At 41.6% G+C, this 15,235-nt stretch overlaps 2 protein-coding genes across 2 annotated transcripts in view; one reads left to right on the forward strand and one right to left on the reverse strand.

Annotated features, from left to right (window-relative positions):
- The window catches only part of CSTF3 (cleavage stimulation factor subunit 3), a 56,901-nt gene extending 53,503 nt beyond the window's left edge, over positions 1-3,398 (reverse strand). Inside the window, exon 1 of the mRNA XM_026111617.2 lies at positions 3,157-3,398. Within this exon, the coding sequence (XP_025967402.1) occupies positions 3,157-3,186 (30 nt within the window). The 5' untranslated portion in view covers positions 3,187-3,398. The remainder of the gene's footprint in view (positions 1-3,156) is intronic.
- A 71-nt stretch (positions 3,399-3,469) lies between these two features.
- HIPK3 (homeodomain interacting protein kinase 3) overlaps positions 3,470-15,235 on the forward strand; it is a 113,152-nt gene continuing 101,386 nt past the window's right edge. Inside the window, exon 1 of the mRNA XM_026111612.2 lies at positions 3,470-4,394. The gene's annotated coding sequence lies outside the window, so the exon portion shown is untranslated. The remainder of the gene's footprint in view (positions 4,395-15,235) is intronic.

Genomic DNA, 15,235 nt, shown 5'->3' on the forward strand with positions numbered 1-15,235 from the left:
GGTTAAACATTATGCAGACCTTACCAGGAATCTGGCAGGAGCCTAACAGATTTAAGACCTGACATCATTCAGCTGCTTCTGCAGAATTCAGTTTGCATCCACAGTTAAAACTGAGCTAAAATTGAAATTACTCTGATTCTAAAAGGACTCCCTGCAATCATGGTGCCTATATCACAATTCCCACCTGCCCCCAAATCTGTTTGTGATCATGATGCAAGGAGATAAGCTCCACCAGGTAGCTTAGGCTCCTATTCTGTGACATGCTAATATCACCTAACAATGCCTGGAGGTAAGCTCAGCATAAGCGCAAAGGCAGTGAAGCCACATTTAAACTACTCTGCAAGCCTCCTAAATCCCAGTTGTGCCTTTAACCTTAAAATACCTTTACTTTTCCACCCTCCTAGTCATCCAACTCCCTTATTCCCCTTTTCTCCCCTCCTGCACTACCACAACTTTGTGCTTGCAGGAGACAGCATGGCAATCCATTACTGACCTGGCTGCTTTCATACATCCCCTCCAAACTCCAAGACCTGGGAAGCAAGATGCAAATGCCCCTGAATAGCTGACACTGAGTCAGAACTAAAAATCTTTGACAAATGATAACTGTTAACATCTGCATCATACACAGTATGTACATCCTCTAGTGACTGTTATCAGAGCTTTTTTTTTTTTTTTCAAATAATACAGACAACTACCAGACAGCACAGCCGAAAAATTAACTGTACAGTCACCCCCTCATACTGATCTAAGTATGTGACTGACAATAAAAATGGCACCCAAAAACTCAAAAGCTGGTCATGCATGCAGCAGAGGAAACCCAAACAGTAAAGTCAAATGCAACCCAACTTCTATCTTCAGCTTTCTATAGAAAGAAACCTTTAGAAGAAACATAAGAATATTGGGCATATAAAGTTGAGCCCTTCAGACAGCATTAGGCTACAACATACGGTAGCTACAGCATGGGCAAGGGAGCATGACACAACTGCCCTCAAACATAATGCTCTGTTGTTCTTCCTTCAACAAAGATGGCGGAATTTGAGTCTACCAAGCTCTATAAGACCATAGCTAGACAAGCAGCAACACTGGCTTAAGATAAGCTTTGCCTCACTACACAACTGGTAAGTGATAAGCGAGGGTGGAGAAACCCTCACATCACTATTGCCAAAGACACTTGTCAAGCCATGACCTAATTTAATTTAGGCATAAGAACGACAACTCTCCAAGGATGAGAGGAAAAAAACAGTAGAAGAGAATAGGCAGGGAAAGAAAAACAGATAGAAGGAGGGTAACTGACCACAGTAAAATCAGACATGTGCAGGAAAACAGAATACAGAGGTGGCGGGGGGGGGGGAGAGATAAACTTAACCAAACCTATAATAGCTTCTTTTTTGACTTAAAGTGCACCCAATGTAAAAACTGTAAGCAAAACTGGGTAAAGAATCAACCTTAATATCAATCAGAAAAAAAAAATCCAAGCTTTATGTTAAGCTACATGTTTTATTTGGCTGCAAAAAATGATTTGCAATTTTTTTTGAATACTAAAAGTCTTTGAGACATAGAGCCATAGTATGAAAGCAAATTATAACTTTTAAAATAGATTTTACTTTAGTAAACATACAGTAATTCAACCTTTTGTATATTCATTCCTTCCTTGCAAAAGAAGAAAACAAACCCTGTCAGCAATGTTTACTTCTTCTTTAAGTAGTAATGTATACAAGTTACAGAAATGAACATTCTGCTTTAACCAAAAGTATGCAATTAAATGCCAAAGTAATTTTTTTAAATATATTGGAGTGGATAGCTTAAATGTGAAACATATTACACATCAGGATTATCAACATGTTATTGCAACGTACTCTTACTGCTTTGCAGCCCTTTACCTTAGGATGAGGTACATTCTTCTGAAGAATCTCTGCTTAAACATACTATAAAAGTCTATTTAGTAACCCAACTTCAAGCACCTACATGGGTAATTCATAGGATGTTTTCTTTCATAAGTAAACAGAAACAGAGTATTTTAAAAACTGCACACTCCTCTTCCCTACCCCCAAGAACTAGTGATCTTATGAAGAGTGTACATCCCACCCTTCAGGGCACAGGCCCACAGATATGGAAGCATAACCTGTTTTGGAGAGAGACTTAATGTTCTCTTCTTCAGAAGCTTTTCTTTGTAGAATTTAAATCACTGGCTTCACTTTTGAGTATTTTTGTAGGCTATATGGGCCACCGAGACATGCCATACTGGTATTAACCACTAAGTCTGGAACTTTCATCCCTATCCCCCCAAATTAATACAGAGTTTAGACATAGCCCCAACTACCAAAAAGGCCTGTTAGAGAAGGTCTGCCCAAAAGTGCAAGATCCTTTATTAAATAAGTATGTTTTTGAATTGTTGTTGTTTCCAACTTGAAGATGTTTTAGTACTGTGTTATTCTAGAGGAAAAAAAGCATCATTAAAGAGGCACACAGCCTTATACATTCAATGCGTATGTTCAACAAACGCCCACTTAACAAAACATCGCAAACACACTTAAAAAACTTGTTCAGATTTGAGTTTTCTTCCTGGGCGCGTGCAACCAATAACTACCAGTATATGAGACGGGGAAAGCGAAGCTCACTGGACTGCCTATTGTCCGCCTTCAACTGAATTAAAGTCTGCTTACCAGAAACGCAAAGAGCTTTCGGGGCTTCCCCGATTTTACTGACGGGGGAGGCTGGGAGTGACCCCGCACATCCCTCGCCTTCGCCTCAGCGCGCCGGGGAGTCTCAGCGATACTTCGCTGAAGGAAGAAGTCGAGTTCCTCAAAATGGGTGTGTGCGGAGGGGGAAGGGAGCCGTCTGCTGACCGCGCCACGGGGGAGGCCGGCAGGGAGCAAGGGGCAGGGAAGGGGTAAGAGTCGCTCCCCCCACGCCCCCCAGCCCCAGGGGCGTCCCGCGGCGCGGCGGCGGCCTCCAGCCCGCCCGCGGCCCCGGGCGGCGGCCGGCCCTGCGCGCTGCGCCACACGGCGGGCCCCGCCACCCCGGCAGGGCCCGGCGCGGCCGCCATGGCCACGGAGCCCCCCCAGGCCGCACCTCGGCCCTAGTAGCGCCGGCCCCCCTCAGCGGCCCGCGGGCCCCTCGGGGAGCGGCCTCCCACCTCACCCGCCTCCCACTCACCTGGTCGCCGGCGCCTCCCTCTCCGGACATAGCGGGTTAAAAACAGGGCCGAGGCGCGAAGCCCCCAAAACGGACTAAAAACCCTTTTAAAAAGCGGCCAGCGCTACCGCCGCGGGGGCTCCCAGGCCCCGCCAGCCGTTGCGGCTGCGGCCGACGGTTCCAGCAGCGCTAGGAACAAAATGGCCGCGCGGCCGCCTCCGGTTCGGCTTTCAGCAGGGGCGGGGGGAAGGGCGGAGTGGCGCCGCGCGGGGGCAGCTGGGAAAGGGCCGGCTCCGCTCGAGAGGGCGCCGTACAGCGGCGCGCGGGGAAACGGGCGGTGGGGAGGAAGTGCGTAGCGGCGCACGTCGTTACGGCAGCACGTCGCACCAAGGCGGAAGCGGCTAGTGAGATTTTCGGCTCTGGGAGCGCCCAAAGGGAGGCTTGCGATAGCGAGGGGGGTGTTCCAGTCCCGCCCCCGCCGTAGGGCTTGGCTGGCTTGGCTGGCGCCGTTAGGTGCAGGCCTGTCTCAGCTGCCTCGCTTTCCCCGGGCGCTGGTGGCTTACGGGTGGGGCGGTGGCCCACAAGGCCCGGCGCGGCCGCTGGGACTGGGCGGCCGTTGGGGCGTGATGGGGCGGGGCCAGAGCGGCGGCGGGCGCTAGGCGCGTCCGGAAGAGCCGCTGGGCTGGGGCCGGCGGCCGCAGCGGTGCCTCCCGCGGCGGCGGTGGTGGCAGCAGCATGGAGCCCAGCTGGCGTCGCTCGGTCCGCCGTGCCCGGCGGGCCGCTGGTTGCGTGAGCGCCCGTGGGGAGCGGCCAGGAGTGAGGGCGCGGCGGTGCCCTGTAGCGCGGGGCCCTTAGGGGCTGGCCGGCGGTCGCTGTGTTGGCATGGCGCTGCCTCTCCAACGGTCGCTGCTTCCCCCCCAGCCGGCGCCCTGCCGTTTGTAGGCTCCTGTCAGCAATGTCTGCCGGTGGTGGGTCCGTCCCACCCGCTCCACAGAAGCTCTTGCTGATCAAGGAGGCAAGTTCAAAAGACAGGCTAAGAGGTCATCGTTTCAAAACACCTCAAGGACACAGGTGACAGCTCTCCCCAAAACTCCTTAATTTTATTTACAAAGTAATCACCAGTCTCTCCGTGAGAGAAGGGCCTTGAGTCAGCCTCTGCGTAGAAGCAGTCTACTCTATGAAAGAGTCCCTGAAGGAGGCTTTGCAGATACCAAGGTGAAAGCTGACATTCTCTTCTTGGCTGCCTTCATAACAGCAGTGTAAGTCTTCTTAAAATTGTGTAATGCAGTCATGTTTTTGCAGAAACACTTAAATTAACTTGATATTAGGACTTTTTGGGTTCCTTTCTACTTTATCTTCCAGAAGTCACCTTGTTCAGTTATAATGTATGGAAAAGGACATAAGACCATGATAATTTTTTTAAATTTTCTAAAAAAAATCGGACAGATTGGTCAAATAAGTGTTTACTATCTGTAATGTTATTTTTCTTATCAGTATTCTTGAAGAATTCTGGTTTAGTCATTCTTCAGAAGTGAAATACAAATATACCTGTCAATCTGTCTTGATAGGCAAGCTGTTTTGGTTTTGGATTTCTTAGAGGATGATAATTTTGTGATAGCAGACTATTTTATTGTTTCTTATGGTTTATTAATTTCTTCTCCACAACAAATTTTATTTTGGAGGTATTTGATATATAAGTGCCATTTCATTCTAAAAAAAATTACTTTACTGATTCACCGGTGTAATGCTTTGCCATTTCTGTCTAGCAACCAGTTCCTATATAAGGAGTCAAAGTGATGCTGGTGAAACTTCTAAACAGATAGTATGTAAAGTATGTACATATATTATTCTAGGCCTTCGGTGTGTTAGCTATCTTAGTGGCTTTGGTGAATTTTTGATCTAGATTTTTGGGTTTTGTTCAAATGTGTTTCTACTTTAATTTTAGCTTCTTCTCTGAGACTCTCTTGTTCAGTTTGTTAAAATGATAAAGGTGTTTTCAAGTGATGACAATGCCAGTGACATCTTGTTTGCTTAACAGAACAAGTTAGTAAAGAGCAAAATGATTGATGCCTAATGTAATTTAGATTTTTGTTCCTTATCTCGTATAATCTCCCCCACGCCCTAAATAAATAAATAATGTGCTCTCTCTTAAACTGCTGTCGTTCTCAATTTCTGTAATTGTATGCACAGAGTAGACCTGGGCAAAACCCCATCTGTTGTAAATACATGTTAACCTGCTTCCTTTATGCCAGTATTGCCAGAGTAATTTGCATCAACTGCAGCTTTCATACATGGTCTTCTCTCTCTGATGTATTACTCTTAGAAGGAGCGCTAAGTTACAGAAAGAAACTTAAGTTTTAAATTACTGTTTTATGTTGTGCCTTATCATTTCAGGCTTAAGTGCTTGCCTTGCTTTGCAATTAAAGGTGAAATTTTTCACAACTGTGCTATCATAAAGATATGCTTTGGTAGTATTTTACAAAACCTGTGTATAAATCATGGATTATCAAAGTAACTTGAAACTGTTTCTTTGTCTTATATTTAAGTTTAAATACAGTCTTGTTAGCTTAACTCAAGTTTTGCCTCATTGTAACTTAAATTCTGCCCTCATGTGCAAGTCTCCAGCTGGAGTTCATTACATTATAACTTTGATTTTGCTGACCCATTTGATCGACTGATTTGGGGCTTTTTTTAGCAATGGTGTGAGAGCAAATAATAGAGATGCAGCAGCCGGGCTTACAACAGCAGTTTAGTTGCTAATTTTTTCCACATCTCTCAAATATTGTTTTTAGAATGTGGTTGTTGCTTCCATTCTTTCTGAAGCTGTTGTCTCACCTGGACTAGCTCGAGTCTTCTAGTCTGGTTTAACTGGAGCAATGAGGACAGTATTACAGGCCTGTCTGCTTGGGAAGGTTGTGTTCTAATTATCAAGTGGCTCATGATACCAAAGCAACAGGACATTGCTAATATGAATTATACTGTAATGGTTCATGCTTAGTTCAATAACTGACATGAAACTTCATGGTGAGCTGTAAGTTAAGAAGCAAATTATTGTGGATTATAGTGCTCAGTGACTGATGTAGAAGTTATGCATCAGAAATTGAAAACAAATATGAAACTGAGCACAAACTGAAGACCCCTACTATATGTATAGTAGTTCAGTGGTGCTTAAATATTTCTGCTAGGAAAAAAATAGACACAAATTACATGCTGCTCAAAAAACAGCTAGAAAAAAATCAGGTCTTAAAACAAATAGCAGCTTTCAAGGCTCAACATCTAGGCCAAGACCTTGACAAACCACCAAGTGGAGTAAATTTGAAAGGAGGCTGCTTTCACAGAGCTCAGTCAATGATTATCAAATGGAGTTGATGTGCAAGTCTTCCAAGTGATTTTAGCTGCTACAGCAGATCAGCTATTAAATCCCAGGTTTGGTGCAGCCCTTTTAGTGTAACTCTGTAACCACTGAAAATATTGTTCAGAATCTTTTATTTTTTTCAGCATGATTCACTCACAGATAATAATCTGCTCAAACCTAGAGAGCTTTAACAGCACTTAGGTTTGAATTGCCCCATTAATTTCTGTGTATTAATGCAGAATCTCAAGCTGCTTGAATGCAGAGAGCACTGGGGATTGTCCTTCCCGCTCCATCGTAATATTGTTGGAGGCCGTGGGCTGTGTTAGCCGTCCTCTGGGACAGATTTCAGCATAGATAGGGTGAAGACACATTGACCTGAAAATGGAGAGACCCCATCTTGCTATTAGTGGGAGCGATGGTGGGCTGGCTGAGTGTTAGCTCAGCTGATAGTTCTGCTGTGCCTGGGAGCACAGCAGGACAGAGCTCATAATGTGTCCTTTTGGTTTTTGTAAACTGACAACATCTTGGAATTCTGTGAACTAAAGAAGGAAGGTAGCCTAAATTTATGTTCCTATAGGCCATAGTTAAGAATGAAATTCACGTTTCGGCCATACTGGTTTCCCTCCCCATTTGACATCTGCTGGTTTCAAGTGAGGTGTGTCCCACTAACTGGTTGCATCCGCTGTAAAGATGAGGAAGGAAGCAAAACCCAAACTAACAAGCTTTGCTAAGTTTGTTTCTTTGTTTCTCCGCTGACACTGTTGGAGTTTGCAGTGAAGAGTGAAGGAAGCAGCAGTAGGGATTTGGGTGGTGAGGAGAAGAAGGCAATAGGACTCAGCCGAAAATGTATCCTATGAGGACCTCTCTGCTGACAGGAATGGCAGTGTATGGAAACTCCTTTTGCATGGGTATGTGACTGGTAGAAGTCATGGCATCAGATCTGTTAGAGTAATGTTCTCTCAAATAGGCTCCTTTCTGAGCATTTTTCTCACTCTGATTCCCATGTCAGGTGCAATGCAGCACTGCAGAGGACCGTGAAGCTTCCTTTGTGCTACATACATGAGAAGCAGGTGCTGGAGTAGGAGACTGAAGTAGTGGGGTGCATGCTCAGTGCGTGAGACTTGATCAGACATGCACTGTCAGGGTTCAGAATATGGGAACCCTTAATACGTCAAAATCATTCAGCCCAGGTGTTGGATCTGTTGCTGCTTCTATTTTGCCAGATACAGTAGTGGTCTTTTATCATCACTTTTTGGGAAGGAGACCTCTTATTTCATTCTAATTCTGACATCTTTCCAACTCATGCCTACTGTTATCATCCTTCCCATTTAACACTCCAGGCAATCTGTACAGGAATAGCTGGGTGCAAGAAGGTCATAGTGGGCCTATGCCATTTGTGTGTTATTCCAGCTACTGATATCTGAGGTGCTGGTGACTATTATCCAGGTAGAGGTTTGCAACATGGAATGTGCACAGTGAGGTTCACGTGTCAAGGAAGGTGTCTAGATTACAGCTACAGAAACCTCTGTGGTTAGTTATGTCAGCATTAGCAATGGATGAAGTTCTGTATCCTGTGTTGCCCAGTGAATCAGACTTCATGATCATAGTGTTCCTTTATGAAATTAAAAGGAAGAGAATCCATGATGTGCAGCGTTAAATGCTGTGGGTATAATGCGATCAGAGAAAGCTTCTTTTTTGCAGAACAGAGGGAAATGTGTCACCCTTGAAGGAGTTTATATATGGGAGTGAAACCAATTTAGAATTTTTGTATATTAGCAGAAAACAGAAGTGAATGGATTAGTGAATAACTTAGGTGAAAAGTACAAAATAGTAGCAGACTGCATATTTTTAATAATGTATTTTAGTAGTATAATAAGATATTAAAGTTGATTGAATTCTAGCCTCTTTAATATAAATTCATTGGCTTGAACTTGCTATTGTTTTAAGCTATTTAACACAGTATTGCCTAGATTATACTTTGTCAGCTGTGAATCAGCTTTCCAAGAAATGTACATATAATCCACGTTTAGATTGAACCACTTTTTCCCGAGTCTTGTTCTGTTTTTACTCTAATGTTCTTTTCCAGTATAAGTAGTAGTTCTCTTTTCTTTCTGTAACACCACTTGCTACTTTGTATGAATATTAATGTTTGTTAACTACTATTTTATTGTGAATTCTTTGGAGAATTTACCATAATGAACTGCCATCTAAAACTGGATCTCTTTCTGTTTAAAACTACATTATAATGATGAAACACTAAGCAGTGAAAATAGTGCTTAAAATTGTTTAAGCCAGCACCTGGATATCCTCAGAGGCAGGGTTATGTGTATGTGGGTTTTTTTGTTTGTTGTTTTTTTTTCCCCATAAGATTTCTGGACAGATATATGTGGATGTACCATTTATAGTATATATGCAGTGAGTCCAACATGTCCTGAATGCATTGGGTGTATAGTATGTACAAAGATCAGTTCTCCAGTACATGCACAGTAGGTTTCACATGTCCAGCAGCCATTTCTTTGGCGTTCCTGGATGCCTACCAGCTGGCTGGTAATAGTGTCTCAGAGTGTCTGAATATTGGAGTGAGGGAGAGACTAACAGCTTCCAATTCTGCCTGGACAAAATTTCTAGGCAGAAAAATAGAAACATCTAGGAAAACTCAATTTTCAGGCTGAAGATGAGAAGAAATACTGGATAATGCTATTTGGCTGTATACTGAATTCAAGTGGGGTCCAAAGGAAAGCATAAATGCATTGCAGCTAGAGAGAGAAAGATTAAACAATGTATACAAATACAGGGGCATAGTTCACTATAATTCTAGTGTTTTCAAATTTCTGAGTGTTTGACTTTGTAACCTAATACTTTTAAACATATTTTAACTACTTTAATGACCACTACTTGGGCAGATCTTTTTCTGCATCTTGTCCCTGTCAGATCTTGTCTGCTCTGTCTTCCCAATGTTGTGACTCACCCGGGAGATGGCAGACAAACACTGCTTTGCTTCTCTGGAATTGGAGCAAGGGCACAAGCGACATGTACCTGGCAGCAGCCCAGCAGAGAAAATGCTATGGCAGTAACTTTGGATTGTTTTGTGCCTAGATTACAGGACTTTTTCCTGCCACATTACTATTTGACAGCAGAAGCGGCTTTCTATGAATCCTACTGTGAGTCACAGCTTGCATAAATGAATCGTTTTTTAAGTATTTCAACTTTGCCTTATTTTAGAAAAAATCATGCACATCCCAGTTTTAAAGATATTAATACTCAAAGTAATAATAAGAGTAGAAAACAGAAGGATGTAGAAGAAAAATACAGGCATCAAAGGATGAATGGATATCAAAGAGGGAAGGTCCCATTTTTTTTAGCATGGCAGTCATCAAACAAATAAAAAGGAGAACAAAGTGAGGTGGGGCAGAGCGTATTTTAATTGGCATTGCAGGCTTTTGCATACCAGTGTTCAGCCTCAGTTGTTTTCTAGTACATGCTTACTCTGGTTGTAAATATGGGCAAAGCCTTTTAAAAGCTTAATGTTGATATTTCTCAGGATCAGTCATACAAAATTTTATGTTAAGCGATTATCAGAAACAGTACTGGAGAGTTTCAGTAAATCTTAGTGATTGCTTGTAAATAAAGATTGACTATCTAAACATAGTGCTTGCACTTGCATGCATTCTACATAGCTGAATGATCGAATCGTCCTACGACAAGGACAGAAAACTAAGTTTATAGGACATTAGATACTACTAATTTTCATAATATGTTGGAATACATAAACAGAAAACATCAGAAGTTTCTTCCTCAGGCTGTTTTGGGTAGCACTCTTGTTTTCTTAAATACAAGTTCTCCACAAAGTAGGAAGTTCACCCTGCAGACAAATCCTGTGTATTGAAGTGCTGTGTTTGTGCAGCCTAGAGAAACAGGAGAGGTAGAACTGGTGAGCCAGCCCACCTGTAATGGGGGTGGGGAGGTTGCTACGCAACTGTACTGTTTGATGTTTTGCTTGAAAGCTTAGCTCCAGGAAACAAGGGTTTACCTAAGAATCAATCAGTCTTTCTTTCTTGTAAGTTAGTTTCCTTCTGTTACGAACTAGAACTTGATTTTGTGCTCCAAATACTTTACAAGCACCAAGAAGCCTAGCAGCAATGTGAAAGAACCTGAGTTGTTTTAATCGCCTTATTTTAGGCAGACTTGACTTATGAATCTTAGAAAGGGCAGTACCCTCCTGGTGCTAGAAGAGCAATCACCCCCCCCCCCCTTCACATTCGTGTTAGGCAGGATCACTTGATCCACAAAATATTCCTTGCCTCAGTTCAGCTTCACAGCCTATCGCTGCTGCACTCTTTGTATCCCACCTGAAGCTACAGTTCTGTCTCTGCTCCAGCTATTGTCAGAGTTTATGCTTATCAAAGTTTATTTTGAAGAAGTAACTATGTTTCTCACTCCTTTGCACCCCTTCCCTCCCCCCCATAGCACTGATGTTACCTAGTCCAAATTTAGGTCTGCATGCTGCAGTTGGAATAACAACCCCCTTGGAGTTCATCCCTGTGTAAATTTACCTTGGCAGACTGCATGCTCTTTGAATTAAGGATCATGTTTTCATACATATCTATAAAGCATTTGGGTACTATGGTGATTAGATTGAAGTAGACAGTTAAATATGTGCTTGATGTTAATGAACAGTGCCAGGGCCCTTTTTTATAAGAACTCAGGCTTTATGTTGACAGAGCTGTATCCTCTAGTTTAAAAAAAAAAAAAAAAAAAAAAAAAAAAAAAAAAAAAAAAAGAGAGAGAGAGTGTTAAATATACACCATCTTTTAGTAATATTAACAGGGACACAAAGGTAAGGAGGTCCTTTTAAATTCTCTTCTCTAGCTACACTTACAGCTAGCAGCTAAGTTACTGCTTCTGAACCTCAGTCAGGACACTTCAGCTCAACCATCCCATGCTAAAGTAGAACTTGCTTTATGTTTCATTTCTTTCTAAAATGGCATAACATCACACTCTGAAGTCTTAGTTAAAGGAAATGTCTCAGCATAAATGTAAGAAAAAACTTTCCTTCAGGTCAACAAACTGAAAAGTATTGCCTCTTCTAGGCAGCTCTGATTACGTATTGGTTGTATTTAAACCAGATCTTGCATTACAGTTCACTTCATGGCACGCTTGTGCGTGCCCCCCCCCCCTTCCCCTCCCCTCTTGTGTTTTTTTGGCACTTTGAAATAATAAATGGACAAATGTTTACTCTGGAAAAGTCATCTCATACTAGTAGTATATTGAAAGCAAAGAGGAGAAGTCCTGCAGAAGTCATGCCTACATTTTGGCTCTTGTTTCAAGCAGTAACTTCCCAGAGCCTGAATACTAATGTCTGGGTAAAAAGGATGACCTAGAAAAGGGACATTCTCTTTTCTTTGACCTTTCTACATTTGATAACTTAATGCTTAACCAAGTTTCCTCCTTGATTATGGTACACATTCTCACATAATTTGTCAGTTGTTACTGCTGTACAGTGAGTCAGTTACAAGCCTCAAAGTTGAGGGTAACTCACCTACTCAAGCTACAAGGCAGGCCATGAAGCAGTTCTTGTCATATTTTGTTACTCTGAAGTTAGTACAGTGAATTGTGCTTGTGTATATATGTATACACACTCACACATGCAGCTAAAATCACACAGAACAGAATGATCCTGCAGTGATTTAATGCAAGAAAGTGTGCCCCATGGATTTTTATTATATTCGTTTGTCTACCTGACCAGGAGTGATCTACCTTTATTTCTCACCGCTTAGTCTTTCTACTCTTCTTGCAATAGTTTCAGTCTGTCTGGCTCTGTCACTTCAAAGACCAAAGCAATGGTTGGTATGTGTCAGAAATATACATCCATTTCACTGTATGGAAAAACAAAATCTCAATGCAAATTTGACTTGAAATGCACAAATCCTGCAACTTTCCTTTTAATTTAATTGTAATTACATGATTTGTTAGAAATGATGAGCATAGGAGGATATATGTATCCCAGTGCAGTTTGTGAATTACATCCACTCAAACTCCACAATAATTTGAGGAATACTCTCATCATTAATTACTTGGAAATCCCAGTGCCCATTTTAGCAATTGTAGCTTTCCCAGTTCCAAACCTGTTGCCAGCAGATCTGAAACAATTTAGGGATAATTGTTTTCACAAAATGGTAGAAACATGCTTTCGGGCTATTATTTGGATGGTCTAAGTACCAGGGGACTTTATCACAAAGCTCTATGAATATAGCAAGCTCTGGACCTGCTGTTAGTTACATGTTTTTCCATCAAAATGTACTTTCTGCAGTATGTGCTCATATCACTGAGTGAAATGTAGCCTATGTGAGAATCACTGGTCCATAAGAACAGAACTGATTCAGTCCATGGTTCTGTGTCACAAAGTCTTATAAAGCTGCTACTAATGCTTCCATGTACTTCAGCTCTGAAACAGTTTCTGAAACTCGCAGTGCTATCTCATACAGGAGTGTTGCATGTCTATGAAGAGCAACAGGTCTCAACCATAGTAATCACAGAGTGCAGAATCCATTTCTCTATCCTGTAACAGCCTACCACCACATTGGCTAGGCTGCTACTGAGAAACTAATTTCTGGGGCCTCCTTTATCTTCCCATGATCCCACAGATGAACAGAGAAATTATTTCTTGATCCCTTTCAAGTGCAAGCAAGAAATAATATAGTATACTGTAGCGCTTTAAGTCGCAGAATATAGAACCAGGCAGCTCTATTTGTCTGTTTCCTGGTGAGGCCCAGGACATGGCAGCAGCATGGAAATTATCAACAACGGTGTCGTGTTATGGAAGGATATATTACTCTTGTTGAAAAGCATGCGATAACTTGCTTTGTGGTTAGCACATGAGGAAGATGAGCATTCAGGGAGTACGGTAAGCTGAATGATGGTAACATGCACATGTGATGGACTGAAGGATGGAACCTGTAATAGCCTACGTTAGTTATTTGCTCATCAAAGGATGTAGTCATGTTTAGAAAAGCTGAAAGACAGCAGGCTTGGCTGGTTGTGTGTGTTAGCGTAGTTAAAAGGCTTAATAAGTTGGGTATTTGATCTATCCCAATATGCTTTTTTCAGGTATATCGTTATCTTCCTACTTTGTCTTTTGTTTTCTCCTTTCCTGTGTGACTCACTTCTATAGTACCCTTTAGTTACTATTACCTGCTGTTTTTCACAATGGTTCCTCTTCCTTTCTTTTGCTATTCTCCCTTTCATGTTTGCTTTGAGAAGTCATATGTTTATAAATTCTGGATCTTTTCCGTGTTTTTCTCACGGTATCCAGCTCTCTGAGAACTAGTTATCAGTGTGGAAGATAATTACCAATCATTACATATCTTTTCTTTTCCAAATATATCTGAGTTTATAGGGGAAAACTGCTGTATGTGTCAGTAATGTGAGAACTCAGTGAGAAATGTAAGTTAATATCAAGAGGTAATGAGGAAAAGTGTCACTGTTTTAAATATAGTAGGGAATGACCCTTATGGTCATGATAAATTTTGAAAACGTATTTACTCATCTTTTCAAAGTCTTCAGAATAAAACTGGATTTAGAACCACTAAGGCTGATTTTAGCCTTCTCCTAAGAGCTTAAAATTTGAGCACACCGCACTAATACTCAAGCAGAAGTACTACTACTTGAGAGAACCAACTGGTTAGATTAAATACATTTTTTAAATGTCTCTACAGCTTTTTAAAATGCCTATCAGTATATCTACACACATGTATAAAGTCAAGGAAGCATCTGCAGTCTCTCTTTTCCAGCTGCACTTCTTTCATTTTGATTTTATATTTAACGCATATTAAAAAGGAGGCTGTACAGTGCATGGTGGTAACAGCATTCAAAAAAGCATGTATGAAACCCAGATAAAAGGTACCCGAGTGAAGAGACAAGTTCTGTCCTGGATGTGGAAATCTATCTTTTAAGCCTGTTTAAAATATTTCGTAATATAAAAATACATGTTAGTTCAGACAGCCTTCAGGAGATATTTGGGCTAGCACTGTTGTTTCTGGATACTCAAGGCGTTGCTTATACATTCTTCTCATGCTTTGGTTACGTGACATGTGGTTTTAGAAAATAAACTGAGCTGTTACCAAATGTGGGACATCAGTTACATACATCTAAGGTGATAACATTGTCTCAGAGCTATCTGATTGAGCTTCCTCATAATTTGGCTACCTGTATCAGTAAAACGTGTGAGTGACAGTGAACAGAAAATGACAGAGAAGTTACAGTAATGTAAGAAAGGTAAATGAGAGACAAGTTTGAGAGAAACTGTTTTACCTTTTGATTTAGGAATAATATTTTTTCTGAATTCACAAATGATCACCTGAAAATGTAGGATTCAAGAAAGTAATTACTTTCATATTTCCAAAAGATTTTGAATGAATGCATTTTCCCATTATGTTCTGAAATTAAAAAGGTGAGGAAGTACTTTAGGCAATTAGGAAGTGATAAAATTCAGAGAAAAGTTTGTGTTACCCTTTTGTGATGAGTACTTCAAATAACTATGGAATATCCTTTATAGGAGTTGCGCAGATTTCTTAGTGGGAGTGAAAGAACAATCCCGTTAGTTGGCCTTCTGAGCAGTTCTCTCTTTAGGTGTTAATGCATTTGCTTCTATTAAAAAGGGACACATACTGAAAGAAATGTCTGAAATAAGAGTGCAGTATCAAAATGTGTAGGAATGAAACTTGCCATGGGCTAAAGCTGTTACCA

This window comes from Dromaius novaehollandiae, chromosome 5, assembly GCF_036370855.1.
Source record: "Dromaius novaehollandiae isolate bDroNov1 chromosome 5, bDroNov1.hap1, whole genome shotgun sequence".
NCBI lineage: Eukaryota > Metazoa > Chordata > Aves > Casuariiformes > Dromaiidae > Dromaius > Dromaius novaehollandiae.